The following is a 27,590-nucleotide window of genomic DNA, read 5'->3' on the forward strand; positions in this document are numbered from 1 at the left end:
ACTCACTCACTCACTCACTCACTCACTCACTCACTCACTCACTCACTCACTCACTCACTCACTCACTCACTCACTCACTCACTCACTCACTCACTCACTCACTCACACCTCCCTTGCTTGTCAGCAGTGATTCATTCCAACAGGCTAGCTTTCTAATTTAGGCCAGAGTCGTCCTCAGCTGTTCTGATGTAGTCGATCAGCTGATAATATCTGACCAAGTGTTCACTACCCTGTCCCTCAGTCAGCGTTCTGTTAGCCAGCCATATGGTCAGGCATTGGTTTGATGCATGAGTCCTGATCCAATCAGACAGATTGTGGTTTAATGCACTATACATATCACATACACCAGGGGTAGGTAACCCTGTTCCTTGTGTTCCCCAGGTACTCCAGGATTTTGTTCCAACTAGGCACTACACCAGGGGTGCGTGTAGTTAGCTTGAATATGTGCTATGTTGTGGAACAGTTTCTACTGAACGACACGTTTTCCCAAAATGTTCTTGAATGGACTCTGAGATAGGTTTTCTCCGTTCGGTAGGTGTGTCGGGTCTTGAAGTAATGACTGACGTATTTAAAGGGCAGCGGTGCATTTTGAACTCCCAACTCCTCCCTGTTTAACTGGTTGTTCAGTCCTGCACTGTTTCACTTCAATAGAACGTTCGATTATGTTTTTCTATACTGAACACGGCCCTGACCAACTTAGCTAATTGATCTGTTCAGTGATTGCCTAAATTCAAGACACCTGGTCTTCCAGGTCGGTTAAATCAAAAACATGAAGTGCCTATGTCTTCCAGGACCAGGGTTGTCTTCCAGGACCAGGGTTGTCTTCCAGGACCAGGGTTGTCTTCCAGGACCAGGGTTGTCTTCCAGGACCAGGGTTGTCTTCCAGGACCAGGGTTGTCTACCTCCTGATGTACACTCTTTGAATCCTCTAAAAGTATCAGCAATTGGATTGGTCTCCCGTGTCTTTGATTGGGGGACGGACCCTTTCAAGCCACGACGGCGACCAATGGGCATGTGTAATTAGGTTTGAGTGACAGCTCTAACAAAAGCAGGAAGAGCAGCTGGGAAACGTCCCAAGGTGACTTAAAGTTGAACGTAACCGATGGCAACAAGGGAGTGCGGCAACACCGCTGTTTGTGTTGTCGACGAGGTGTAAACTGAGGTGTTGTCATGGAATCTCTCACTAAACCCCAGTAGTGATTTTATACAGCAGATGAATCAGAAGCTCACACCTACTGTAACCAAACATATCCCCTTGTTATAGGCACATTGTTACACTGCTCAGGAGTGATGGAGTCTCTCCTGAGACACACACACACATAGAATGCAGACAGTTTTGAGTAGTACAAAAGGCCAGCACTTGATAAAGTTGCAATTGTGTATATTTATGTCCATAACTTAAAAACCTTTTGGAGAAGTTCCTGTCTGGTGTAGCGTGTGTCTACCTGATCACCTGCCACTCCCTGTGATCCTAGACCTGTATAATTGATGGTAACTCTATTCTGGGGCTGAGGAGGTGAGATAGTGGCAGACGACAGACACTGGCTGAGAGGGATGTCGGCCTGTTTTTTTTTGCTGAAGCTGGCAGCCTGCTAGACTCGCTAAAGAGGTGTAGGACAAGGCTAGAATTAAAAAGAGATCAGGGAAGTTTGAGAAACTGATCCCGAATCTGTGTTTAGGGGTTACTACCGGAAGTTTCCCCTGACACTGATCTGAGGTATGGTTTGTGTTTGTTAGGATCTCCTTGAGGAGGTTTTGGTTGGAATGAGGTGGAGTGAGAAGACTAGGCCAGAACCAGATGAACAAGGATAGACCAAAGCTAGAAGGATAAAGTGTGCGAGAGAGGGAGGACCTGGACTGAAATAAAGTGGGTATAGAACAAAGCGGTCATGGCCAGACAGTCCCAGAGGAGAGGTGGACTGTACTGTAGCAGTCGGATGTGTCCCGAATGCCACCCTATTCCCTTTATAGTGCACTACGTTTGACCCGGGCCCACGCATCCATCGAGACTGTAGCAGTATAACAGCAGAGAGACTGAGTCATGCAGTAGCAGCAGTATATTTGGCTGAGGAGAGCAGTGTACTCTGTAAACAGCCATGAACAGGCCAACAACCAGACAAAAGCCCACAACACAACCACATTTCCATCCTCCTGTCTCTCTGGAGTCACAAATCCGTTCTCTTTCTTTATATTGTTCGATCGCTCTTTCTTCGCCCCCCCCCCCCAGTGTAAATGTTTCTCTTTATCATTAATGGAAGTATGAGAAGAGGAGACCGCTGTGCTCTTTTTCACAAGGAAATTAATAATTCAGCCTGTAGAGACGAGAGCCTGCCTGGGCCTCGCCGTGTGTGCACCCGCTTGAGTTGAATGGGTATGCATGTTTCTATGCAAATCTTTTTTTTGTTTAGTTGAGTACTGGGCTTTTTCTTTGCCTGCGCCTCCTTAAATGATGTGGTATGTACTGTACAGAATGGTACAAAACCATGTCAATGTTCAGTACTGTATGTTAGTAGGTATACCCCTTGTTAGGAGACTACGCTACTCTGGACATTTAGTGCACTACTGTTGAAATTAAATTCAGCTACTGTATGGCTGCACTCAGTCATATGATGCATGCCCTATGGGCCCTGGTCAAAAGTAGTGCCCTACTGTATTTAGGGAATAGGGTGCCATTTGGGGTGGAGCTTATTCAAAGTCTGCCTCTATAACGATCACTCCATCCAAACAAACTCACTGGACCAGAATTGACCTTCTGCTCTCTGGTATGTGCACAACTGGTGAGAAGGAGGGGATAGAGGGAGAGATAGATGGACAAGGAGAGAGGGAAGGGTGGAAATCCACAGAGATACAGCATGTAATACATTTAGTCTGTAATTTCCTTCTGGGGTTTCTGCAGTTAAAGGGACTGGAGGCCCCTGTCAGATCCTGCTGGAAGGCATTTCAGTTGGAGGCATACTAACTATTGAAATGTCTTTGTGTAATTAAGTAACAAACTTGACTTTTTGTGTGGAAATGTTAACATACTCCCTACAGAACAAACTCTAATACAAAGCATGTAAACAAGCTTTGGTATGCAAACAGACAGGGGGAACACACATGCCCACATACACAGCATGATGCCCCACACAGACACCACATACGCTGCTGCTACTGTGTATTATCTAACCTGTTGCCTAGTCACTTTACCCTGAGAGAGAGAGGGAGACTTTCACCTGGCTTAGAACCCATGCAACCTCACTACTGGATTGGTCTCTGAATAGTCTATATATGACTAAATATTTATCCATTGGGTGACGTGTGTGCCAATCTCAGATGACAACCTTTAAGAAAGAAAAAAAAGTGTGTGTACAGTGCATTCAGAAAGTATTCAGACCCTTTCACTTTTTCCACGTGTTACGTTACAGCCTTATTCTAAAAGGGACCTTATTCTAAAATGTATTGTTTCTTCCCCTCATCAATCTACACACAATACCCCATAATGATGAAGAATTTAATTTAATTTTAGCAAATATATTTTTTTAAACTAATCACATTTATGTATTCAGACTCTATACTCAGTGCTTTGTTGAAGCACCTTTGGCAGCAATTACAGCCTCGAGTCTTCTTGGGTATGATGCTACAAGCTTGGCATATCTGTATTTGGGGAGTTTCTCCCATTCTTCTCTGCAGATCCTCTCAAGCTTTGTCAGGTTGAATGGGAAGCGTCGCTGCACAGATATTTTCAGGTCTTTCCGAAGATGTTCGATTGGGTTCAAGTCGGGGCTCTGGCTGGGCCACTCAAGGACATTCAGAGACTTGTCCCAAAGCCTCTCCTGCTTTGTCTTGGCTGTGTGCTTAGGGTCGTTGTCCTGTTGGAAGGTGAACCTTCGCCCCCAGACTGAGGTCCTGAGCAATCTGGAGCAGGTTTTCATCAAGGATCTTTCCCTCGATCCTGACTAGTCTCCCTGCTGCTGAAAAACATCCCCACCGCATGATGCTGCCACCCATGCTTCACCGTAGGGATGGTGCCAGGTTTCCTCCAGACGTGATGCTTGGCATTCAGGCCAAAGAGTTCAATCTTGGTTTCATCATACCAGAGAATCTTGTTTCCCATGGTCTGAGTCATTTAGGTGCCTTTTGTCAAACTCCAAGCGGGCTGTCATGTGCCTTTTTTTACTGAGGAGTGGCTTCCGTCTGGCCACTGTACCAGAAAGGCCTGATTGGTGGAGTGCTACAGAGATGGTTGTCCTTGTGGAAGGTTCTCATCTCCACGGAGGAACTCTGGAGCTCTGTCTCTGTGACCGTTGGATTCTTGATCACCTCTCTGACCAAGACCCTTCTCCCCCGATTGCTCAGTTTGGTCCAGGCAGCCAGCTCTAGGAAGAGTCTTGGTTCCAAACTTCTTCCATTTGAGAATGATGGAGGCCGCTGTGTTCTTGGATCTTCAATGCTGCAGAAATTATTATTATTATTATTTATTTTTTTGGTACCCTTCCCCAGATCTGTGTCTCGACACAGTCCTGTCTCGGCGCTCTATGGACAATTCCATCGACCTCATGGCTTGGTTTTTGCTCTGACGTACACTGTCAACCTCTTTTTGAAATATGAATGTCTCTGTGGATGTTTAATTTGCTGAAGAAACAGTTGACTAAATTTATGACTTATTGTCTACAGTACAGGTGTTAATGCTTTCGACCTGTCCCCAAATTAATATAGTTGGTTCAGAGTTCGTCCTGATCGTGTCTGGTGTGGGTGGACAGACTCAACATGCGCGTGCGGTCTGGTCAGCACGTTAGCTAGGACAGCAACGGGCAGGGTAGGCGTTTGACAAGCTTACAACAGGAGAGGAAGTGGAGAGTGAAACATGGCCCATCCTCTCATTGACCTTCTCTCAGCCCACTACATCACCAGATAATCAATACACAGGAAGGATACATTTAGATACACTACAAAAATAGGCTGTGCCTCAAATGACACCCTATTCCACATGTAGTTCCCTATATGGGTAAAGGGGCGCTGGTCAGTAGTGCACTACAGTGCATTCGGAATGTATTCAGACCTTCACTTTTTTTGAGGCTTCACTTCAAGTAGAGATACTGTACCGACTACACAGCAGCCCAATTCTGCTGTTACTTTGAGATAAGAGTGTGTAGTTTAGAGGGAAAATGCCCGCCATTATACACAGTTACTGTAGATTCTACCACTGTAGCCTGTATCAAGGCTGTTATTCTCCTAGACCAGAAGGCACAAAGGCTAATGTATGTTCTCCCTCGCCACCACACAGCCTACAGCAGCAACTACTTATTAGACTACTTTATTAGCCCAGTCACAGGCTTTGTCCCAAATAGTACCCTATTCCCAATGTAGTGCGCTATTTTTGACCATGTTCCGCAGGGTTCTAAATGCACACTATATTGGGAATAGGTGCCATCTGGGATGGATGTCAGTGACACAATGGCAGTCAGAGTACTTGGAGAGATGCAGGTTATTTGGTTCCAAGCCCAGAGACAAACCACTGGCCAGCCCACAGGATCACACTGAGGAGATAAAAGACAATGTGTTTGGTTGAATACCAGAGGGAGTGCAGCAGATAATGTAGGTAATGAAATAAATCAAGGTCCAGGAGAATTGAACAAATGGACCACCACAGAGCTCTGGAGAGAACAGGGTAGCACAGGGGCTAATGTACAAGGCCATTCTCAGTAGGATACATCGCAGCACAATGTTTAGCAGTGGAAAACACAACTCTTTGTTCTTATTGGACACGTGCAGGTTGAACCTCCATGCTTTACTCAATTTCCAAATGTTTTCAGTTTCCTCCCTACTGAACAGGACTTGAGACTAGAGCACACACAGCAGGGAATACTGTTTGAGGATTAAGCCTGTATGGCATTAGACAGTTGGCTGAATGCTTGTTTTGGCCAGTAAATGGTCTAGTGAGTACTGGGGATGTGGTGTTACTCTGTAAATAACTGGCCTCTTTGGGGCTGGAGATGGACTGTGCTGCATCAGTGACCATCAGACAGAGGACAAGAGAACCATTAGCCATCAGCCTCACTCAGTCACACACTGATTCAGGTAAGCAGCAGGCAGGCAGGGATAGAGGGAGTTAAGTAGACAGGCAGGCAGGTAAACAGTCAAACCAACATGGAGGTAAGTAGATGGGCAGGGAGGTAAGCAGGCTGGGAGGGAGGTAAGCGGACGGGGAGGGAGGTAAGCGGACGGGGAGGGAGGTAAGCGGACGGGGAGGGAGGTAAGCGGACGGGGAGGGAGGTAAGCGGACGGGGAGGGAGGTAAGCGGACGGGGAGGGAGGTAAGCGGACGGGGAGGGAGGTAAGCGGACGGGGAGGGAGGTAAGCGGACGGGGAGGGAGGTAAGCGGGCGGGGAGGGAGGTAAGCGGGCGGGCGTGGGGGGAGGCAGGCAGGGAGGCAGACAAGCAGGGGAAGGGTAATAGGCGTATGTTCCCTTTAAAGCCACGGCTGTTCAAATGGTGTCTCTGTGTGTGTCATACTCCCACTGTTTCTCTGCCCTCTCTCTATTCTGAGACAGTCCTCAATTTCTCTCAAGGTCAAGTGTATGTCGTCTACCTTTGCTCTCCTTTACTGCTCCATACCTCCCTCTCTCCCTTTTCCTCTTTCTTTCATTCATCTCTCCATGCACTGATTCCCTCTCCTGTTCTTGCTCTCATTCTCAACATCTCTCCTACTTTATTTCTCTCCCTTTCCCTGTCTATCTCCTGTCTCCCGCTCTTCTCTTTCTCTCTGTCGCTCATCAACCTTGTTTATTGCTTCTCCTTCTCTCGAGGTTTCTCCCTCTTTCCCTCCCTCCCCCTCCATTCCTTGTACCCTGTTCTATCCATTCCTCCCTCATGTCCCTTCCTTCACTCATCACTCTCACCCTGCTCTCTCCCTTTGTCAGTCTCTCTCACCCTCTCTCTCTATTCCTCTCACCCTCTCTCTCTTTCAACCTTTCATCCCCGCTCTCTCTTGCTGTCCACTCATCCTGCATCACTTTGACATCTCCTAGCTGTCTCTCCTCCTCTCATCCTTCCATCCTCCCGGCACACCTCTCCTCCTTTTCGGATCCTTTTTCCCTCCAGCAAAGGCATGGTGGGAAATATGTAAATGTCAGGCAGAGCGCCGAGAGGAAGGGGTTAATATAGCAGGGGTGTCTGTTCATAGGGTGTGAGAGAGGGAGAGACATAATGATTGGTGACAGTACTTAGGATGCCGACTTGAACATTGATGTGCTACTTTTAGATGCTAAATCTGTGTACGTGTTGGTATTTGTATTGGTGTGCGTGTTGTGTCACCCGTCCTTTAGGCGGTAAACTGAAGCACAGTAAAGTAGAGCAGCACTGACTGACACGCAGCTTCTGTTCTCTCTCTCTCCACCCCTCCAACCTTCTCTTTCTCTGTTTCCTCTACCCTTCAACTGTCTCTTCTCTTCTGTTTCCTCTACCCTTCAACTGTCTCTCCTCTTCTGTTTCCTCTACCCTCCAACTGTCTCTCCTCTTCTGTTTCCTCTACCCTTCAACTGTCTCTCCTCTTCTGTTTCCTCTACCCTCCAACTGGCTCTTCTCTTCTGTTTCCTCTACCCTTCAACTGGCTCTTCTCTTCTGTTTCCTCTACCCTCCAACTGGCTCTTCTCTTCTGTTTCCTCTACCCTTCAACTGGCTCTTCTCTTCTGTTTCCTCTACCCTCCAACTGGCTCTTCTCTTCTGTTTCCTCTACCCTTCAACTGGCTCTTCTCTTCTGTTTCCTCTACCCTTCAACTGGCTCTTCTCTTCTGTTTCCTCTACCCTCCAACTGGCTCTTCTCTTCTGTTTCCTCTACCCTTCAACTGGCTCTTCTCTTCTGTTTCCTCTACCCTTCAACTGGCTCTTCTCTTCTGTTTCCTCTACCCTCCAACTGGCTCTTCTCTTCTGTTTCCTCTACCCTCCAACTGTCTCTCCTCTTCTGTTTCCTCTACCCTCCAACTGGCTCTTCTCTTCTGTTTCCTCTACCCTCCAACTGGCTCTTCTCTTCTGTTTCCTCTACCCTCCAACTGGCTCTTCTCTTGTGTTTCCTCTACCCTTCAACTGGCTCTTCTCTTCTGTTTCCTCTACCCTCCAACTGGCTCTTCTCTTCTGTTTCCTCTACCCTCCAACTGGCTCCTCTCTTCTGTTTCCTCTACCCTCCAACTGGCTCCTCTCTTCTGTTTCCTCTACCCTTCAACTGGCTCTTCTCTTCTGTTTCCTCTACCCTCCAACTGGCTCTTCTCTTCTGTTTCCTCTACCCTTCAACTGTCTCCTCTCTTCTGTTTCCTCTACCCTTCAACTGGCTCTTCTCTTCTGTTTCCTCTACCCTTCAACTGGCTCTTCTCTTCTGTTGCCTCTACCCTTCAACTGGCTCTTCTCTTCTGTTTCCTCTACCCTTCAACTGGCTCTTCTCTTCTGTTTCCTCTACCCTTCAACTGGCTCTTCTCTTCTGTTTCCTCTACCCTTCAACTGGCTCTTCTCTTCTGTTTCCTCTACCCTTCAACTGGCTCTTCTCTTCTGTTTCCTCTACCCTTCAACTGGCTCTTCTCTTCTGTTTCCTCTACCCTTCAACTGGCTCTTCTCTTCTGTTTCCTCTACCCTTCAACTGGCTCTTCTCTTCTGTTTCCTCTACCCTTCAACTGGCTCTTCTCTTCTGTTTCCTCTACCCTTCAACTGGCTCTTCTCTTCTGTTTCCTCTACCCTTCAACTGGCTCTTCTCTTCTGTTTCCTCTACCCTTCAACTGGCTCTTCTCTTCTGTTTCCTCTACCCTTCAACTGGCTCTTCTCTTCTGTTTCCTCTACCCTTCAACTGGCTCTTCTCTTCTGTTTCCTCTACCCTTCAACTGGCTCTTCTCTTCTGTTTCCTCTACCCTTCAACTGTTTCCTCTTCTCTTCTGTTTCCTCTACCCTTCAACTGTTTCCTCTTCTCTTCTGTTTCCTCTACCCTTCAACTGTCTCTCCTCTTCTGTTTCCTCTACCCTTCAACCGTTTCCTCTACCCTTCAACCGTTTCCTCTACCCGTCAACCGTTTCCTCTACCCGTCAACCGTTTCCTCTACCCGTCAACCGTTTCCTCTACCCGTCAACCGTTTCCTCTACCCGTCAACCGTTTCCTCTACCCGCCAACCGTTTCCTCTACCCGCCAACCGTTTCCTCTACCCGTCAACCGTTTCCTCTACCCGTCAACCGTTTCCTCTACCCGTCAACCGTTTCCTCTACCCGTCAACCGTTTCCTCTACCCGTCAACCGTTTCCTCTACCCGTCAACCGTTTCCTCTACCCGTCAACCGTTTCCTCTACCCGTCAACCGTTTCCTCTACCCGTCAACCGTTTCCTCTACCCGTCAACCGTTTCCTCTACCCGTCAACCGTTTCCTCTACCCGTCAACCGTTTCCTCTACCCGTCAACCGTTTCCTCTACCCGTCAACTCAAATGTTTTTTGTCACACGCTTGGTTAACAACAGGTGTAGACTAACTGTGAAGTTCTTACTAACAGGCCCTTCCCAACAATGCAGAGCGGGAGAAAAGGGACTAGGTAACAGGATAGATACTAAACAGTAACAGCAGCGTATGTGATGAGTCAAGAGTTCGCACACAAAAGGTCAATGCAGTAACTCCGGGTAGCTATTGGTTAACTACAAACAAAAATATAAATGCAACATGTAAAGTGTTGGTCCCATGTTTCATGAGCTGAAATAAAATATCCCAGAATTTTTACATACACACACAAAGCGTATTTCTGAAAAATTGTGGCCAAATTTGTTTACATCCCTGTTAGTGAGCATTTGTCCTTTGCCAAGATAATCCAGCCACCTGACTGGTGTGATATATCAAGACGCTGATTTAAACAAACTTCTAAAATAGTCTTATGGCTTGGGGGTAGAAGATGTACAGGGTCTTGTTGGTTCCAGACTTCAACCCTCTCTCTCGATCTCTTTTATATATATTTCATTTGAATTTGTCCTCTTTAATATTAGTTTTCTGTTTAAGGCATCCTTACCTTAGCAACACAGCACACACACCATAAATAATCAAGTCAACCCTTGTCGTTCTAATGATAGTCTACAATCCTGGGGGGTTAGTCATTTCAGGGAGTGGGTTATATTTTATATTCCTGGGGGGGTTGGATGTCTCAAACCATTCCTCTCCTCTCATCCCCCTCTCATCTTGGAGAGAGTTAAACTGGATTGGTTTTCCTCTTATTGCTCTGTCTGTGACTGACAGCAGGCAGGCTTTCCTCAGCCCTGTCCCTCTGGGCTTTCTGCCTGCCTTACTTCCCGCCTGCCTGCCTGCCTTCCTGGGATTACAAAGTGTGTGTGTGTGCGCGCACACATCAATACAGGTCTGTGTAATGACCTGTGGTGTGCAAGGTTGACTCAATTAATACTCCCCAGTGGAGACGAGCAATCCTGGGTTTCAATAGCCCTCCCTCCTTCCCTCACTAGAGCCGAGCAGGTCCCAGAGCTAATCTGTAGTTGGTTTATCTGCTGCAGGTGGATTGAAGTGAGGCTGCTGCCTGATCCCTCCCAAACACCTAGATCACACAGCAGTAGGCCCCTACACTAGGACACAATACACACTGGTCTTCAAGGTCTGGAGAGGCACCAGGATCCAGCTAGAACACTCAGATTCTGAACCCTTCCCCCCACATGAGGGGAATACCAGTGCTTCTGGCTCTTCCATCCTGGCAGCAGAGTCTCAAGGTGGTTGTAAAGAGGTTATGTGGTTGCAGAAGGGTTATTTTGTGGTTGGAGTCTGACATTGGGTTGGTGCTGGGAGTGACGGTGGGTAATTCTAGGAAATGCCTTGTTTTCTTTCGCTATCTTTTTTCTCTCTCTCTCTTCCTGTTTAAAGACCATGGTAGCAGAGGTAGGCTGTGTGGATTGCTCATAACCACCACCACAGAAGACCGTCAGTCCTGGCCTTTGACTCGTGTCTCTATAGGGATGGTGTGTTTTCCACCCCACCTTCTCTAGTTTCTGTTTCTCCACTCAGAGGATGGACAAACCAGTAGAACCAGTTATGATGCTAAAATTGATTTCGGTATCAATCACGTGGGTGTGTGCATCATGTTAAGAAGCCTGTGGCTGCACAATATGGGAACACACACGCACGCAGAGAGAGAGTGAGAAATGTTGGTAAACATTGACAGGTGTGTCGCAGCAGATAATTTGTCTTTACGTAGAACAGGTAGACCAGACACACACACACACCGATGCACACTCATTCATACAGTTAATTACATTTTCACGCAGACATGCACGAAAGACACCTTCTGGTGACTTGTCAGGATGTTGTGGTCCTGATAATGTAGGACAACATGTACACAAACACACACCAATCCCTGTACACAGTGTGTGTGTGTGGATGCCCAGAGTAAATAGCTGGTTCTAGAAAAGCATAAGCAATCCAAATGATTTATGACCTGTGTGGAGCAGACTGGGCTTTTTCCTCATCACTACATGTGCTCACACACACACACACACACACACACACACCCCTCTAGCAGACTCCTGGAGCGTTGACCTACTTGCTTACTGTAGGTAGTCTTAATGGTGTACCAGACGATTCCACAGAACTATAATCTGTCATCGGACAGACTAGGGCCTGGTCCCAATAGTGCCAACAAGCTTCCTCTCCTCATCAGGCTGACTGGGGGCTGGGGCCTGGTCCCAATAGTGCCAACAAGCTTCCTCTCCTACTCACCTTTCCTTCATGGCCCCTGACAAAGAACAGGGAGGGGAAAACAGGAAGGTGCTCTAACGTTCTCTCCTCTTCCTCCCAGGGGCGTTGTCTCAGCGGGTGAAGGTGGAACCGGAAGTGATGTCCTACCCCAGCCAGGCGGTCAACCTGAGGTGTGCCTTCACAGACCCTGGAGGGATACAGCTCACACAGGTCAGTGTCAGACAGGAACTCATATGTAGACAAATATACATGTTTTTACAACATGAGAAGAAAGTCCTAAATGATCACACACACATACAGGAACTCATGGCCATTCATGACCATTAACAAGAGAAAATTCTACATTATTATTAAGCCACTTTGTCCTTGATCATCCAAGTTTACGTGCACTGTACATGGACTGTCTGATATGCTATTTGATTTGAAAGCTTTTATCTACTGTAGTGGGGCGGCAGGTAGCCTAGTGGATAGAGCATTGGGCCAGTAACCGAAAGGTTGCTAGATCGAATCCGCGGGCTGACAAGGTAAAACATCTGTCGTTCTGCCCCTGAACAAGGCAGTTAAGCCACTGTTCCCTGGTAGACCATTATTGTAAATAAGAATTTGTTCTTAACTGACTTGCCTAGTTAAATAAAGGATAAAAAGATCTAATCAAAGATAGTAATACATGTTCACAAAGAAAAGAGTAAGTGTCGCTGTTATTTATTGACCCCTTTTCCCCATTTGACAGGTTGTGTAATATTTGAATGAATGAACTTGACTCTACTACGCAGGTGTCCTGGATCTATGAGCCGAAGGAGGGCGAGCGGCTCAACATCGCCGTGTACCACCCTACCTTTGGGGCAAGCTACCCCACATCTCCCCTGAAGGGGCGGGTCCGCTTCACGACGGAGCCCCCCCCCCTCAGCAACCCCTCCATCCAGATCACGGACGTCAAGATGACTGACGAGGGGAAATACATCTGTGAATACGCCACCTACCCCAGCGGCAACGAACAGGGCGTCACCTCCCTCGTCATGCTCGGTAGGACTGTCTGTGTGTGTTCTGTTTCCCTAGACTGTGTGTGTGTATCCATGTTCTATTATGTATCTGTGTAAGTGCTCTCGTGCCACCTCCGACCTCTACCCTGTCCATGCAGCTTAATTGCTATTAGAAGTGGTATTGTCAGATCAATTGTGTTTCTGTTAATGCGTTAGAATCATTGCTCTAACCTGGGCGCAGCTCCCCTCTCTCCCCTCTGGCGTTTATTGATCCGGCTGCTTGTCATGCTTGGTGTCGGCTCTTGTCCTGATTGCTCTACTCACATTCAACAGCCATATGGAGAGGGAGGGAACAAACAGTTAGTCTGTCTTGTTTTCGCCAGTCTAGTCGTTTATCAATATTGGTATTCATTAATTATTCTCTCTCTTCCCTTCATCAGCCAAACCCAGGAACTCTGCCTCCGGGGTAACAGTGATAGCCTCCACTGTCGCCGCGGGAGCCAAGCCAGTTGTCGTGGCCCGCTGTGAGTCGGCCGACGGTCGCCCTGCTGCCCAGATCGCATGGGTGACGGCTGTCAACGGCAACGCTACCTCCGCCTCTACGGCGGGCGCTGACAACACTGTGACGGTATCCAGCCAGTACATGCTGGTTCCCACAGCAGCAGATAATGGCAAAGACATCAGCTGTTTGGTGTCCCATCGAACCCAGGGGAAGCCTGAGAGCTTCCTGATGAAACTGGCCATCGAATGTAAGGCCACTGCACACACTGGTGCACACATGTATCACACACACACACACTTACTCATGCAGAGCGTATTCTCAGACCTTTTTAATGTTGTCATGAATATGCATCCGAATATAATAATTTTCTCTCTGTAGGAAGTCCCACTAATTAACCTCTCTCTCTCAGACCCCCCACAGGTGACCATCGTGGGCTATGATAATAACTGGTACATGGGTCGGACCAACGTGGCTCTGACCTGTCAGGCTACTGCCAACCCCATTCCTACCACCATCACATGGAAAACGTGAGTATCTATCCGTCGGCCGGTCTCTTTGTCAGTCTGTATCTCGGTCTCTCTCTCTCGCCTTCTTTAATTATCACTCTATCCACAGGCCACTATAAACCACAGATAGTATTGATAATAATGATCAACTCGACAGCCACTGGCCTCTTATCTTGATGATGGAGAAATGGTGTAACTTTCCATAGTGGAGTTTAACCCCAGTAGAAACAATAAGCCATGCAGTGTCCTAACTGGCTCCTCCATAATCACTTACTTGTATTACGTTTTTCTAGGTATGAAAAGGTCATTTGGAAGTAGGGAGATCTGGGCCAGGTTCCAATACTTATGTTTTCCACCCTCTCCTCCTCCTCTCCCTCTACCCCCAGTATGACTGGTCAGATGCCAGACACAGTGCAGATAAAAGAAAATGTGCTGACCGTGCTGAAAGTGGACGAGCAGGCCAACACAACCTTCGTCTGTGAGGTCAAGAACCGCCTGGGCACCGGCAAGGACCAGGTCACTGTTATGGTCCGAGGTGAGTCCACACACACCTGAAATGACTGTAATCATACACATGTGCATGCTATGCTACAAACACACCTGGACACACACCTGAAAACACACTTACTACACATGCAGGCATGCTGGGTCTCACACACACACACACACACACACACACACACACACACACACACACACACACACACACAGAGGGTGTGGTGATGCTTGCCTGTAGTCAGGGAGAGAAGCATGCTCTGTCCCTGGGGTTAGTGGTTGCGGGGCAGTTTACTGGGCCTCTATTCCTCCGTTTGGGTTTTCCATCTATCCATCCTCTACCCTTTGAAACCTTATCACCCATCCCTCCTTGTTTGCATGCAATCCTCTCCTTCTGTTCATACCTATGGATCCTAGCTGTGATGTTTGACCTCTACTCGTCTGTTCATCTACTGGTAGAATGGATTGCATCATCATCAGAGACCGCTTCAGGTCTCCACACACTGGCAGGGTTTGTTTGAGTGTACAGTTTGCATTGGACTGGACTGATACTCAACCTTGCTATCTCCTTGTTGTGTACTGTGACTAGACAACCACTACACCACTTGAAAGAGATGTTTGGTCGACCGCGCCGTTTAAATAAATAACACTCCGTCCATCTATCCCCTCCACGAGTTCCACCTTGATCTCTCTCTCTCTCTCTCATAAAAAAATACATCCGCCCCCCTGATATGCACTTTACCTGAAGTTGTTTTGTGCTGCCACGGGGGAATGCAGGACAAATGGAGAAAAAGGGCAATTCACTAGTGAATGTTTTAAAAGCCACCACTCCTCTACCTCCCCGCTCCGTCCCTCACCTCCCCCGCTCCGTCCCTCACCTCCCCCGCTCCGTCCCTCACCTTCCCATGGTACTAATGTGTTCTCTCTGATGGGCCACTAGCATCTCTCTGGAACATAACGGACGTCCCCATGCAGTCCCACAGGGTTTTACAGGGCTGGGTATGGAGAAAGGGCTGGGTATGGGTACAGGGCAGGTGGCTGGGGGGAGGGAGGTAGTGGGAGGAGGGGAGAAAAAGGGGTGATTGAACGAGTGAGATGGAGAGAGTGAGAAAGGGGAAGGCTTGGTAGAAGGTAGAGAGCGAAAGTGACTGCTTTTAGAATAAGGAGGGGGGTGAGAGGGGAACAGGATGCAGATGCCATTTAAAACCCCTATGGGAATCTATGGCACTGCTTCTTCTCTACCACTATCACCCCCTCCATTTTCTCTCTCTGATTAGTGTGTGTGAGAGCGAGCAGGCTGACAGTGCTGTGAGTGTGTAGTGTAGTCTCTCTCTCTCTCTCTCTCCTCTCTGAGCGGATCAGTCGGCCTCTGCTGCTTCAGCTCCTGGCTGCTTCTCCTTAACTCCCTCTTCTGTCCTCCCTCTCCTCCCCCTCACCATCCTGTCTCCCATAAACTCTGCTGTCCTTTCCGGTCTCCCAGAATGATTTCCTGTCCTCCCTCTCTCTCCTCTGGTCCATCACCCCTAAATTCTTTCCTTCTTCCTCCCTCCCCATTCATCTGCTCTCTCCTGCTATAGGGAAAGGTGGATGCCTAGTCAGTTATACAACTGAATGCATTCAACTGAAATGTGACTTCCGCATTTAACCCAACCCTTCTGAATCAGAGAGGTGCGGGGGTCTGCCTTAATCGACATCCACGTCATCGGCCCCTGGGAACAGTGGGTTAACTGTCTTGCTCAGGAGCAGAACGACAGATTTTTACCATGTCAGCTCTACTCCCCTCCCTTGTCCTGTCATCTCCCTCCTCTCTTCTTTTCTCCTGTCATTCCCCCTCAGTGAGAAAGACAGTAAAAAGGGGGATGAATGAACTGAGTGCAGGCCCACACAGAGAAAGACTGAGACTGAGAGAGAGGTAGTGTGAATACAGATGGAGTGCTAATGCAGTGGAGCTGTGTCCAACCAGGGCTGACAGGGGCCGTGGCCGTGAAATGGCCAGCGTCTGGACCAGGCTAGAGCAGGCTCCTGTCCTGCTGCTGCTCCTGTCCTGCCCCCAGCTGTGTGACAACTGACGCAGAGAGCCCTGCCCAGGGTTACGAGCTGACCTGGGATCTGTCTGTTGTCTCTGCCCCTGGTCCGGTCCTCTGTCAGTGTTCCTATCAGACTCCTACAGCGCTGTACTGATCTGTGCTCAGTGGAGAGACATGCCGTTAGCCCTCTCTGTGACCCTCTCTCTGTCTCTCTCTCAAATACCAGCCCACAGCACTGAGGCAGTCTCCATTTCCCCTCTATCTCCCTCTCACCCTGTGTCTCTCATTCTTCCTCTCTCCACTCTCACCCCTCTCCCTCTCATCCCATTCTCTCTCTCTCCATCTCCCTTCCTTTCTCTCTCATACCGCTCTCTCATCCCCCTTACCCTATCTCTCTCTTTCATCCTGCTGAGCTGGTCTCCCCTTCTCTTAAATACCTGCTCTCTTAATCACTGCTTAGCTCCCCTGATTCTGCACTGGATCCTGCTCCGCCGCAGTTAGCTAACCCACTTTCTGCCATCACCACTGTCTCCAGAGCTGGTCTCTCCAATATTCCCATGCACTGGTGTCACATCAAAATCCTCCCCACCTGTTCAGACAAACCTTTGTCCTTTCCGTTTCCCCCATTCCCGTCCAAATCAGCCCCTCTTAATGAGTTAACCTGCATCCTTCCTATTTCACATATTCCCCTGTAGTGGTGTCAACCCCCCTTCAGAGGATGCATCTCCTTCTTTCCTTTTTCCTCCGGTCTGTCAGTCAGTCTGTCTCTGGCCATGCGTACAGAGAAGAGCGACAGATCTAATGTAGTTTGTTCCTCTCCAGCCTCCAGGCCTGACTGCCCTCTGCCATCTCTCCACCCCTCAGTAAGAAATGATCAAGACCAGAGACCTATATAAATGGTCTGATCCAGACCATTCAATAAGTCACATTCAGTACTGCTGCTAACTCACCATCTCTCTCTTTGTGAAGAAACCAACCAATCAGTCTTCTCCCATGATGTGATGTAATATATGCCCATGCACCACTGAGTGGTGTGTGTGTGTGTGTGTGTGCGTTGGGGGGCTGCTGCATGTATTTAGGAGGCGGGCGGCAGCAGGCTTTATATCCGCCCCATCTCTCTCATTACTTGCGGTTACTTGGAGCTTATGGTCGTGCATGATGCAATCTATAAAAAGCATAATTTTCCTCAGCCAGTGGTTTTTGTGCTTGAGCGATGCATAGTGTACTTTCTGGGGTTGTTTCTTTCTTTTTGGCCGGACAGCCCTGGGGGCCAACGAGCTCTGGGGCCCCATGCGCCTGTCTGACATAAATAATTGTGACAGTAACCCTCTAAAAAGTAATTAAGAATCTTTTTAATGTACTAGGAAGCTAAGCATTTGTTTCTTGGCCTTCAAGAATGTGACTGACCAAAGTGCCTCAGGCCTTGAAAAAGAAATGAACTGATTGAAAGTATAAGGGGATATCGGTGAACAAATGCCGTTGGCAAGGCTACGACGGCGCCAGTGCAGTGAGTGGAGCTTACTCAGGAGTTAAAAAAACGTATGTCGGATCGAGAGCCTAATGCTTCTTAAGTAGGTCTTTATGAGTTTTAGTTTAGAAAACGATCTCTCCACAGACGCGACAGTTACAGGGATGGTTATAAACAGCTTGATTGCCGTAGCAAGAGGGGAACTGGGCAGAAGGGAGTGGTGGTGCAGAACTGCTAGATTTAAAGCATCTTTATTTTAGCCTCTCGCATTCTCCTTAATTGCCGGACTCAACGGGTTACGGAAAGAGATGAACTGAATAGGAAGCTCTGGGACAGGTCGTCTGGATACTGGACAGCCAATAAGTTGGCAGATGCAAATAAATGTATCTTGAGCGGACAAAAGTCCTTGAGGGCTCAAACAAAAAAAGCGTGTTGTGATTTTGTTCATTCTGGTGAACCGTCATTTGAGTTGTGTGGTTGCAATATTAACAGTCCCTTATCTCTGGTTTATCTTGCTATGCACCATTCAAGACTAAGTTTAAATTGTGTGCAGCGCAATGGACATATAATGCACAATGTCACAGAAAAAACTGTCTGGGTTGTCAATACTCAGTATAGAACACAGTCGGGTCTGTAACCTGGACCTACAGGCCGTGGTGAGAACATTTGCACACAAAAATGCAATCCGACGCAGCCGCATACTGTAGCTACTATAGGCCTCTACATTAAGACTGGTTTTACACACAAAAACTTTCTATCCAAGCTGGGAGAGAGTGCGAGGAATGGCTCATGTCATGCAGGTTCAGCTAGGATATACAGGACAGTTGTATATCAAATGAAAACATCAATTGGTTGCTGATTAGTATGCTGTTGTATTAAACATGTATTTGACCATCTGCAATGTTTGAATTTCTAACTTTTAATTACTGAACAAGTAATTACTTTCTTGCCCCCTGACAGCAGTCTAAATGGACTCCCTACGACAACGTGTATAGCATCGTGAAATGTTAGGTTTAAAATGAGAAAATGACGACCAAATAAACATTTATCCATTAAGTAAAGCTATAGGCTTTCTGTGGTGCCAGGGCATGTAACCTATCATCGTTTTGATAGGCAGCTGCATAGACAATTTCAGCATCATGGACAGTGATTGGTTGTCTATACTTTGTGAGTGGCTCTCTGGCTGACGCATTTGATTTATATTTGGGGGGGGGGGGCTGACCTTGTGGGGGTGAGACCGAGGGAGATATGAGTGCATTTTTCATTGAGAGGATTGTGTACCGCTCTTCCCAAGGCGTTGTGCTCAGTGTGTTTACTGTCTGACTGAGAGAAGTGTCTCCCCTGTGTGTGTGTGTAAGGAAAATTCTCAGGTGGGGAGATTTCCCACATCCTCACGAGGACAAAAGCTATTTTAAGCTTAAGGGTTAGGGAAAATTGGACTTTGAATGGAAATCCATTTTGTGTCCCCACAAGGATTGTAAAACATAAGGTGTGTGTGATCATGCTGGTGAGAGCTTGTCCCATGCTGTTTAAAATGCCAAACACCGTGGGAGAGGAAGCATTCCTTTACAGGAAGCTGTTTAGTGAAACCTTGGGACACAACACTGCTGTCCTCTGCTAGCGCTCTGCTGTCCTCTGCTAGCGCTCTGCTGTCCTCTACTCGCGCTCTGCTGTCCTCTGCTCGCGCTCTGCTGTCCTCTGCTCGCGCTCTGCTGTCCTCTGCTAGCGCTCTGCTGTCCTCTGCTCGCGCTCTGCTGTCCTCTGCTCGCGCTCTGCTGTCCTCTGCTAGCGCTCTGCTGTCCTCTACTCGCGCTCTGCTGTCCTCTGCTCGCGCTCTGCTGTCCTGCTCGCGCTCTGCTGTCCTCTGCTCGCGCTCTGCTGTCCTCTGCTCGCGCTCTGCTGTCCTCTGCTCGCGCTCTGCTGTCCTCTGCTCGCGCTCTGCTGTCCTCTGCTCGCGCTCTGCTGTCCTCTGCTAGCGCTCTGCTGTCCTCTGCTCGCGCTCTGCTGTCCTCTACTCGCGCTCTGCTGTCCTCTACTCACGCTCTGCTGTCCTCTACTCACGCTCTGCTGTCCTCTGATAGCGCTCTGCTGTCCTCTGCTCGCGCTCTGCTGTCCTCTGCTCGCGCTCTGCTGTCCTCTGCTCGCGCTCTGCTGTCCTCTGCTCGCGCTCTGCTGTCCTCTGCTCGCGCTCTGCTGTCCTCTGCTCGCGCTCTGCTGTCCTCTGCTCGCGCTCTGCTGTCCTCTGCTCGCGCTCTGCTGTCCTCTGCTCGCGCTCCTCGTCCTCTGCTCTAGCGTCCTCTGCTCTAGCGTCCTCTGCTCTAGCGTCCTCTGCTCTAGCGTCCTCTGCTCTAGCGTCCTCTGCTCTAGCGTCCTCTGCTCTAGCGTCCTCTGCTCCAGCGTCCTCTGCGCTAGCACTCAAGCGTACTCTGCGTGTACAGGTGAGCAGTGTGTGGAAAGACAAATGGAGAGAGTGAGGGCTGAGGGGGGTGGTGTGTGGGACATGAGAGGGAGGGAGGGAGGGAGGAAAGGAAGGTGTAGTAGATGGAGGAAGAATGGGAGAGGAAGTAGAGAGTGGTAGCAAATAACTAGCAATCTCACCAGCCGATGTGTCTGGAGTCATGAGCCTTGCAATATGACCAAACTGAGGGAAAACACACACACCGTCCGGGGCTTATACAACGGAGCTCAATTGGGTGTTCAGTAGCTAGGGGAGAGAGGGCAGACTGACTCTCCTGTTTTACATTATAGTAGCTTGAAGCAGGAGTTGTCATTCTACTGTCTTGCTCTGTCAGTCACCACCACCCGCATCCTCTTCTCCTTCATCCCTGGCTGCATCCCTCCATCCATTTATCATCCTCCTGTCCTGTCCTCCTGCATGGCCTCCACCTGTTCATCCAGAGGATGTCTTTTGTTTTTGCTCAGTCGTTCTGCTATTTTGTGGGTGAGGGGGCTGAGACTAAAGAGAACCTGCACACTGCCCTCACACTGTTTAGGAGAAGATGTCATTGGCACGTTGCCTTGATGTTGCAGAGACCTTGTTATAGTGTTGCTCTGACGTTTATTAGGGTGTTTGTGAGGGAATAGGGACAAGAGCAGCTCAGAGGGAGAGTAGGAAATTCCAGTGACGTTAAACACTGCTGTTAGAGCCTCAGCACACACACTCCCACATGCAAAAACACATCACATGGAATACAGTGCAGACTGCTGACATCATCCAACCCCTCTTCTCTCCCTCTTGTCCTCTTTATTTCCCCTTTATTTCCCTCCATCTGCTTTCTTTCTCAATCTGCTTTCCTCCACCTGTCTCATCCTCTTCTCTCTGTCTCTCTCCTTTCCCTTCCCTCCTTCCCTTCCTACAGAACCCTCTGTGGTCCCCTCCAATGCAGGCGTGGTGGCAGGTGCTGTGATTGGCTCCCTTCTGGCCCTCCTCCTCGTCGCCGCCCTTATTGCCGTCCTGGTTACCCGGAGCCGCCGGCAACAGCATGGTTACCGCGGCAACCAAAACCCCAGCTCCTACGACATAAAGTCGCGCATCTTCGGTGGCGGCAAGAAGGGGAGCAAGAACGGGACGGGTGCTGGCGCCGGGGGCAACGGGGCGGACGGCAACAACAGCCCCATCTACGTCTACAAGGAGGGCTCCGCCCATGATGGCCTGACTGCCAAGGCCAATCACCACGTGCCGCTACACCTGGGGGGGCATGGTGAGGGGGGGGTTGCCACGGCGCAGGACATCTTGCTGAGCGGTGAGCTGGACGAGGCGGAGCGGAGAAAGTTTGACCAACTGGAGGACGACGACGAGAGTTACGACCACTTTGGAAAGGGCGAGCCCATCCTGCAGCTCCGCCCACCACATGACCAGGACGGAATCATGGGCGGTTACCTTGACGACGACATGGAGTCTCTGCGCGACGGGTCGGTTATCTCACGGACTGCCGTGTACGTGTAGAAAGAACGGGCAGAGGAGGAGGAGGAAGGGAAAGTGGGATGGAAGAAGGAAAGGATGAATGAAAATGTCCTCCTTCCAGAGGAGTTGGTGGTGTTTGGTTCTCCTCTGTTGGATCATTTGAAATATAATAACAACGACCAACAATGCAGCCCATAGAGAGAGCAAGATGAACTGGATGACGTGGCTGTGGGAGGGAATGTACAGAAACAAGATGGAGGACTGGTGTATTGATAAGACAAATCTTTTTCTCTGGTCCCAATATGAAAAGTGGATCACTTGGTATTTATCTACCAAAACAAAAGAAATCCTAAAACTATCTTCCTCACATTGCTGCTCTGTCTGTTGTGTTCCTCCTTTCCTTAGCTTAGGGACCTTGGAGATTGAAGCCTCCAGAGAGACACATTGCGTTAGGGACTTGTGGGTAAAATGGCATCTCCATGCAGCCGTTCCCTCGCTAGCTAGAGAAACTCCTCACGAAAATATTCACTCTTATCTCCACTAAACGCACAGTAGCAATGTAAGGGGTGTCACGATGATATCTGCTCCCTGCTATTCTCGTCTCTCTCCTGTGGGACAACGTTTGTTCCGGCTACAGTAGCCTTGTTTCTGCTGTATGTGGCAGTACTGGGGAAGGGAAGGGGAACTTTGGCAGCGGAAGTGGTCGATGTAGTTGTAGTTAAGTAGAATGTCAGACTCTCTCGTGTCTGTATGTTGCAGTAGGCCTCCTCTTTCTACCTCATTCTCTCTGCTATTGTGCCACCAACTGGAAGTATGCACAGAATTTAGTTTGGGACATTCTGAAATGATAAACAACTTACTGAAGGAGGGGTAGTCATCTAGATGAAGAGTACATGAAAGGGGGATTGATAGAGGGAGGGAATGGATAGAGGGAACCATACAGCTGTTCTCATCTCTGGAGAGACGGGGAGAGAGGGATTAGGATGAATTGATAGAGGGAGAAAAAGGAAAGGCTCTCAAACAGCAGGGCTGTTCTCCCTCTCCTCTGTTTGATCCCTCTCTTCTTGTGGTGTTCCTGACACCTAAGAGTTTGATTGCTAATGAGCCATGAAGTCACCGCTCAGCTTAGCCCACGCACACCAAATGACCACCGCTTGGATGTTATGACGTGGACATTTTCTCTCTCTCCCCGTCTCCTCCCCCAGTCTTTCTCCATCACCTCTCTCTACCCTGTGTGTGTGTGTGTGTGATTTACACAGGGCTGTGTGGAGGTCAGGGATACAGGGAGAGCAGATGGAGTATTACATGGCTCCCTCCCTACGTGTCAAACACCCCACTTACTGTACCCCCTTCCTCCTGCCAGACCTGACTCAGAAAGCCATGGTGGAGTCATGCCCTGCTCACTGTACATCTCAGCTTTCATAGGTTGGTTAGTCAGGTTATATAGAAATCCAAATACATGATGGCATATTTGCATCTGTAGCCAATTAAGATATAAATTAAGTCAAATGCATTGATTGATTCTGTGCATACACATGACCTATTATAGGACCTATATTGACTAGCAGAGGTCTGGGTATAATCCTTCATGATTCAGAGAGACCGGAGCCTGATAGTTTAGTGACTAATTTGTCTTTCTAACAAGACAGGGCTGTTCAAGCCAATATCACCATGTACAACTATTATACATCACTAGAGGCAAACAGATGACCACTGGAAGGCTATGACCAGCTGTCTTCCTGAAGAGCCTTAGTTTCCTACCCTCAATAGCCCAGATCTGAATCAATCCCTGAACGATTCCTATCTCATGACTCCCCTGTGATTCATCGTGTTCCCTGGTTAATCAGTGGGGTTTCCTTGTCTGCCCTGACCAGGCGAGGCACCTGATTGGCCCATTAAGCCTGGGTCTGTTTCTGGGTCACGGCCAGCCAAAGGTCATGGGGTCACAGAGAAACGCACATATTACACACACAGTGTTCCAGGATGACGTTAACTCTTGTGGTGGCTGTTGACCTTGGTGTGGGGGAGAGAAAGGGACAGAGAGGGGGGAGACTGGGAGGAAGGGATAGATACTGACCCACTGCGACTCGACTAACCATCAGCACTTGATAACACGATAGCCTAAGTCTGTCAGTCCTCAGTATAGGCTGAAACTCTGGCTTACATAAACATTATAGATACAGTACACATGCAGGGAGCAGGGCTCTACAGTGCAACCATTTTACTTTCATATGCGCCTAAGTATTTTGCTTGGCAAAATGGAATCTTTATTTTGGAGCACCGGTGCGCCTAGACAAATTTAGAATTCTAGCTTTATTACCTCAAATATTTTTCACTGTGCTCCTAAATTTCTTTGTGTGCGCCTACATTTTTCAACTTAGCCACACACGTGCTCCTAAAAAAGGTCAGCGTAGAGGCCTGTAGTGAACTACTTATAATGACCACTAAGAAACACGTATCTCCAATCTTTGCACTTGTGTGTAACACCAAAACAGGATATGCCCACGAGTTATATTTGTATGAAGGTGATAAAGTGTGTCTGGAGAAATATTGATAATGTCCTTAAGTGTGAAGTGAAGAGGGAGGGAAGGGAGAAAGTTGTATGTATATTTTGGTGTGAGGTATCTGTATACTATATATGTACGGATCTTTATTTTTCTTGTCGAACTCCTGTGGAAAAAATGTGGATATTGATCAGTGTAAATTATTGCTGTATAGTCAATGGTGTCATGTGGAACTCACTTCCTAGTTTGGCCAAGGTCAAAGTTCAATCAGAGCCAATAATACTGTACTCCGAATGTAACTGCTTGAATAGACAACCCTTCAATGAAAAGGTATAAGATGCACATCTTCAGCTATTAAATACTGGTGAGTCTAGTTCATCTCAAGAACAATAGTTGAAATGCATGTAAACATTTGAGTTTTTCAGCCAGGTTGATAACTGAAATAACTGGACTGGCAGGTTCATTAAACTCAATCAACATACTTAAGATACCTGCTCCTTCACCCATAAACACACATACTATTTTTCAGATAGACTAGCTCCCACAGAGGCAGTGATCTGTGTGGTTTCTGAGTCAGCGCTGTGTGTGTGGCTCAGAGGCTTTGGGACATCTGTCAGTGCCACAGGGTGTGTAACCCGAATGGCCATTTCCTGCCCCCTCTGTCTCTTAGCATTGGGAGTTAGAGGAAACATTACTGTACACTGTCCCCTGCAGCCTGATCTCACTCTCTCTCACTCACACACTCACACACACACACACACAGAAAGGGGGAACTAGTAGGAGAGACACTTCCCCAAACGCACACAAACACTTAGTGGTCCGAACTCTGTCAGAACATTCACAGACCCTTCTGTTCTTCAGAGAGTGGGAGAGAGCCACACACACACACTCCTCTTGCCCAAAGTCAGGGATTTAAGGAACATGTGTTCTGAGAACACTTTCTGAGAATCATCTGTACTGTTGCTCTCTCTCTGTGAGGGCTGTGTTTTTAAAGCTTTCATAAAATAAATACCCAATTGGCCAATCTTTTACAACATTTATTTTTTATTTTTTTAAGTAAATGCTTTCTGGGAATCTACTTCTCTTGACCTCCGCTTGTACTGCCTGGCACAAAGGTTTTAAAATAAAAATGCTTTTAGAGAGTTGACGTAATGTTCCTGACCTGGAGCTAACACAGCGTTAGGTTATTTAGTTGTTGTTGATAATCCACATATTCCTCCTTTGGCTCTAAACACTGATGACTAATCGAAGCCTTAACTTCCTTGTCGTCTCAATCGCTCCCCCCTGACGTGTACATAGTATAAATATATAAATACATTATCTAGTGGAAAGAAAAATAAAGAATTACTAATTTATGGTGTCACATGTTCTATTTCTCAGCGCCAAGCATGAAGGATTTATTATCTTCTGTATCAATGCTTATTTTACAAGTCCTTATCTTTTTATCTCTTATTGCAGTGCTTTATTTCTCGACTGCTTTGCTGTGACTACTACGCCAAAACAGGCTTAATGTGCTTTTACCGTGCACCATTCTGTACAGTGCACACTCGAAACAATCTTATCACAAAATTTGCTTTTTATTCACCGCTCTCTGAACTTGTTTGTTTTATTTTTTTAAAGAAACCTTTTAGAATTTGTCACTATTTGTCATGTCTTTCTATTTTGTTGTTTTTTTGTATTTGGTTGCAATTAAAATTTTCTTGATTTTTGAAACAATGACCTTGTTGCTCTGTATATGTACATAGAAGGAATATAAATAGTAATTTAATGTCGGTATCTGGGTATATTTATTATCAATGTCCTCTGTTAGCTAGTGTAACATGTTAGCATACCCTGGAGAGTGCTGAGTCTTGCTGTTTGTCTCGTTTCGGTTGTGATAAAACTGTTCATTGTCAAGAGTGCTGATAACGTACAGTATCTAGGCTATGGGAATCAACAGGAGAAGGGTAGCGAGGGAGAGAGGTGAAGTGTGTTCACTCACACACCCAAGCCCCTCCCCCTGTTTGTTTGATATGCATATGTCATCTGGTTGACTAAGGTGAACCCGCTGCCGTGGTAACAGGTAGTTTGGACAGAGTGGGAGAGTCAAGGAAACGTACAGATACAGTGTGTAATGGCTTAGGAATGTGGTGAGGCTTTAGTATTACCACATAGAGGGAGGGTTTGTTATCAGTTGGGGAATGTGCATGCTGGCTGAAACTAAGTAATTAGACCAGCTCTCAAGGGCTGCATTCTTTGAACCCTCTGACTCAACCAGACTGGTTTGGTCAAAAAAGTGGGAGGAGACGCGTGCTTGCATGCGCCCATCATTTTATCACTGTAAAACCGTGTGACCTTCACTCCCCACAGTAATACAGTGCAGAGATGAAGTCGAAATGGATTCATTGTGTGAAGGTTTGAATGTTTTTCTGCCCTGTAGCCTCAGCTAGAACCAATTTGGTTCTTTAGGTCCGTATCTTCCCTGTGTCTCGACGCATTGCCACAGGTCTGTGTGTGTGTCGTCTATAGGGTTTTTCCGTCGATGCTCAAACTATTTATTCGGAGTCCAGACAGCCATCTGGCTCCACTAATTGCTTTGAGTTTGAGGCTGGCAAAATCAAAAGGCGACTCGCTCGCTCGCTCGCTCTCTCTCGGCTCCTGGCTGAATGCTAAAGGCTTCCTTTCACCACAGAACGGAAATGGTGGCATCAATTAAAACGCCTGAGAGGAATACAAGCACACTGTGTTGCGCTCGACACAAATATTTGAACGTCCCTCTAGTTTAAGAGCAGTGACCCCTTAAACCAAAACCTGGCTGTTCAACCAAAAACCACAACCTAGATTTGAAGCCAAACTGACAGTGCGGGGCCAAGCTCTCAATGTTGTCCAATCCCTGTTCTAACGTAGTGCTGTACCAGTCCAGTGTCAATCCCTGTTCTAACGTAGTGCTGTACCAGTCCAGTGTCAATCCCTGTTCTAACGTAGTGCTGTACCAGTCCAGTGTCAATCCCTGTTCTAACGTAGTGCTGTACCAGTCCAGTGTCAATCCCTGTTCTAACGTAGTGCTGTACCAGTCCAGTGTCAATCCCTGTTCTAACGTAGTGCTGTACCAGTCCAGTGTCAATCCCTGTTCTAACGTAGTGCTGTACCAGTCCAGTGTCAATCCCTGTTCTAACGTAGTGCTGTACCAGTCCAGTGTCAATCCGCTGTAGTTATATTGTAGTGATGCCCGGGGCACTGTCATGGTGGCCCTGTTCTGGCTCCCTGTGATGGGAGGATGAGGCAGACATTGTTTTTGTGTGTCTGTCGGACTCGGTTAGGAATCATCGTATGTGTTTCTGTGTTTGTTCACGGCAGCGTGTACTATAACAGCATGTCAGTGTTTAGACACCAGCAAAGTGGGACAGTTTGTTTCCGTGTCTGGTATGATGGCCTGAGGGGGGTGCCGTGTGTGTGGTGGTGGTATTCGAGTGAGGAGACGTGTGTGTGGACATCTGAGTGGGTAGACGCGTATCTGTGTGTACGCCTGTTTATCCTGCAGCA

The 27,590-nt window shown here is 47.9% G+C and overlaps 1 protein-coding gene across 2 annotated transcripts in view; it reads left to right on the forward strand.

Moving 5' to 3' along the window:
• The window catches only part of LOC139573562 (nectin-2-like), a 73,015-nt gene that overhangs the window by 23,573 nt on the left and 21,852 nt on the right, over window positions 1–27,590 (forward strand). The window contains exons 2-7 of one of the 2 annotated variants that reach the window (XM_071397165.1): window positions 11,783–11,892; window positions 12,456–12,705; window positions 13,103–13,411; window positions 13,574–13,691; window positions 14,057–14,205; window positions 21,020–25,842. In XM_071397165.1, coding sequence (XP_071253266.1) covers window positions 11,783–11,892; window positions 12,456–12,705; window positions 13,103–13,411; window positions 13,574–13,691; window positions 14,057–14,205; window positions 21,020–21,606 — 1,523 coding nt within the window. In that variant the 3' untranslated portion in view covers window positions 21,607–25,842. Of the gene's footprint in view, window positions 1–11,782; window positions 11,893–12,455; window positions 12,706–13,102; window positions 13,412–13,573; window positions 13,692–14,056; window positions 14,206–21,019; window positions 25,843–27,590 lie in introns of those variants that run through there. The other variant, XM_071397166.1, reaches the window with a different exon arrangement.

This window comes from Salvelinus alpinus, chromosome 4 (genome assembly GCF_045679555.1).
Source record: "Salvelinus alpinus chromosome 4, SLU_Salpinus.1, whole genome shotgun sequence".
In the NCBI taxonomy this organism is placed as follows: Eukaryota; Metazoa; Chordata; class Actinopteri; order Salmoniformes; family Salmonidae; genus Salvelinus; species Salvelinus alpinus.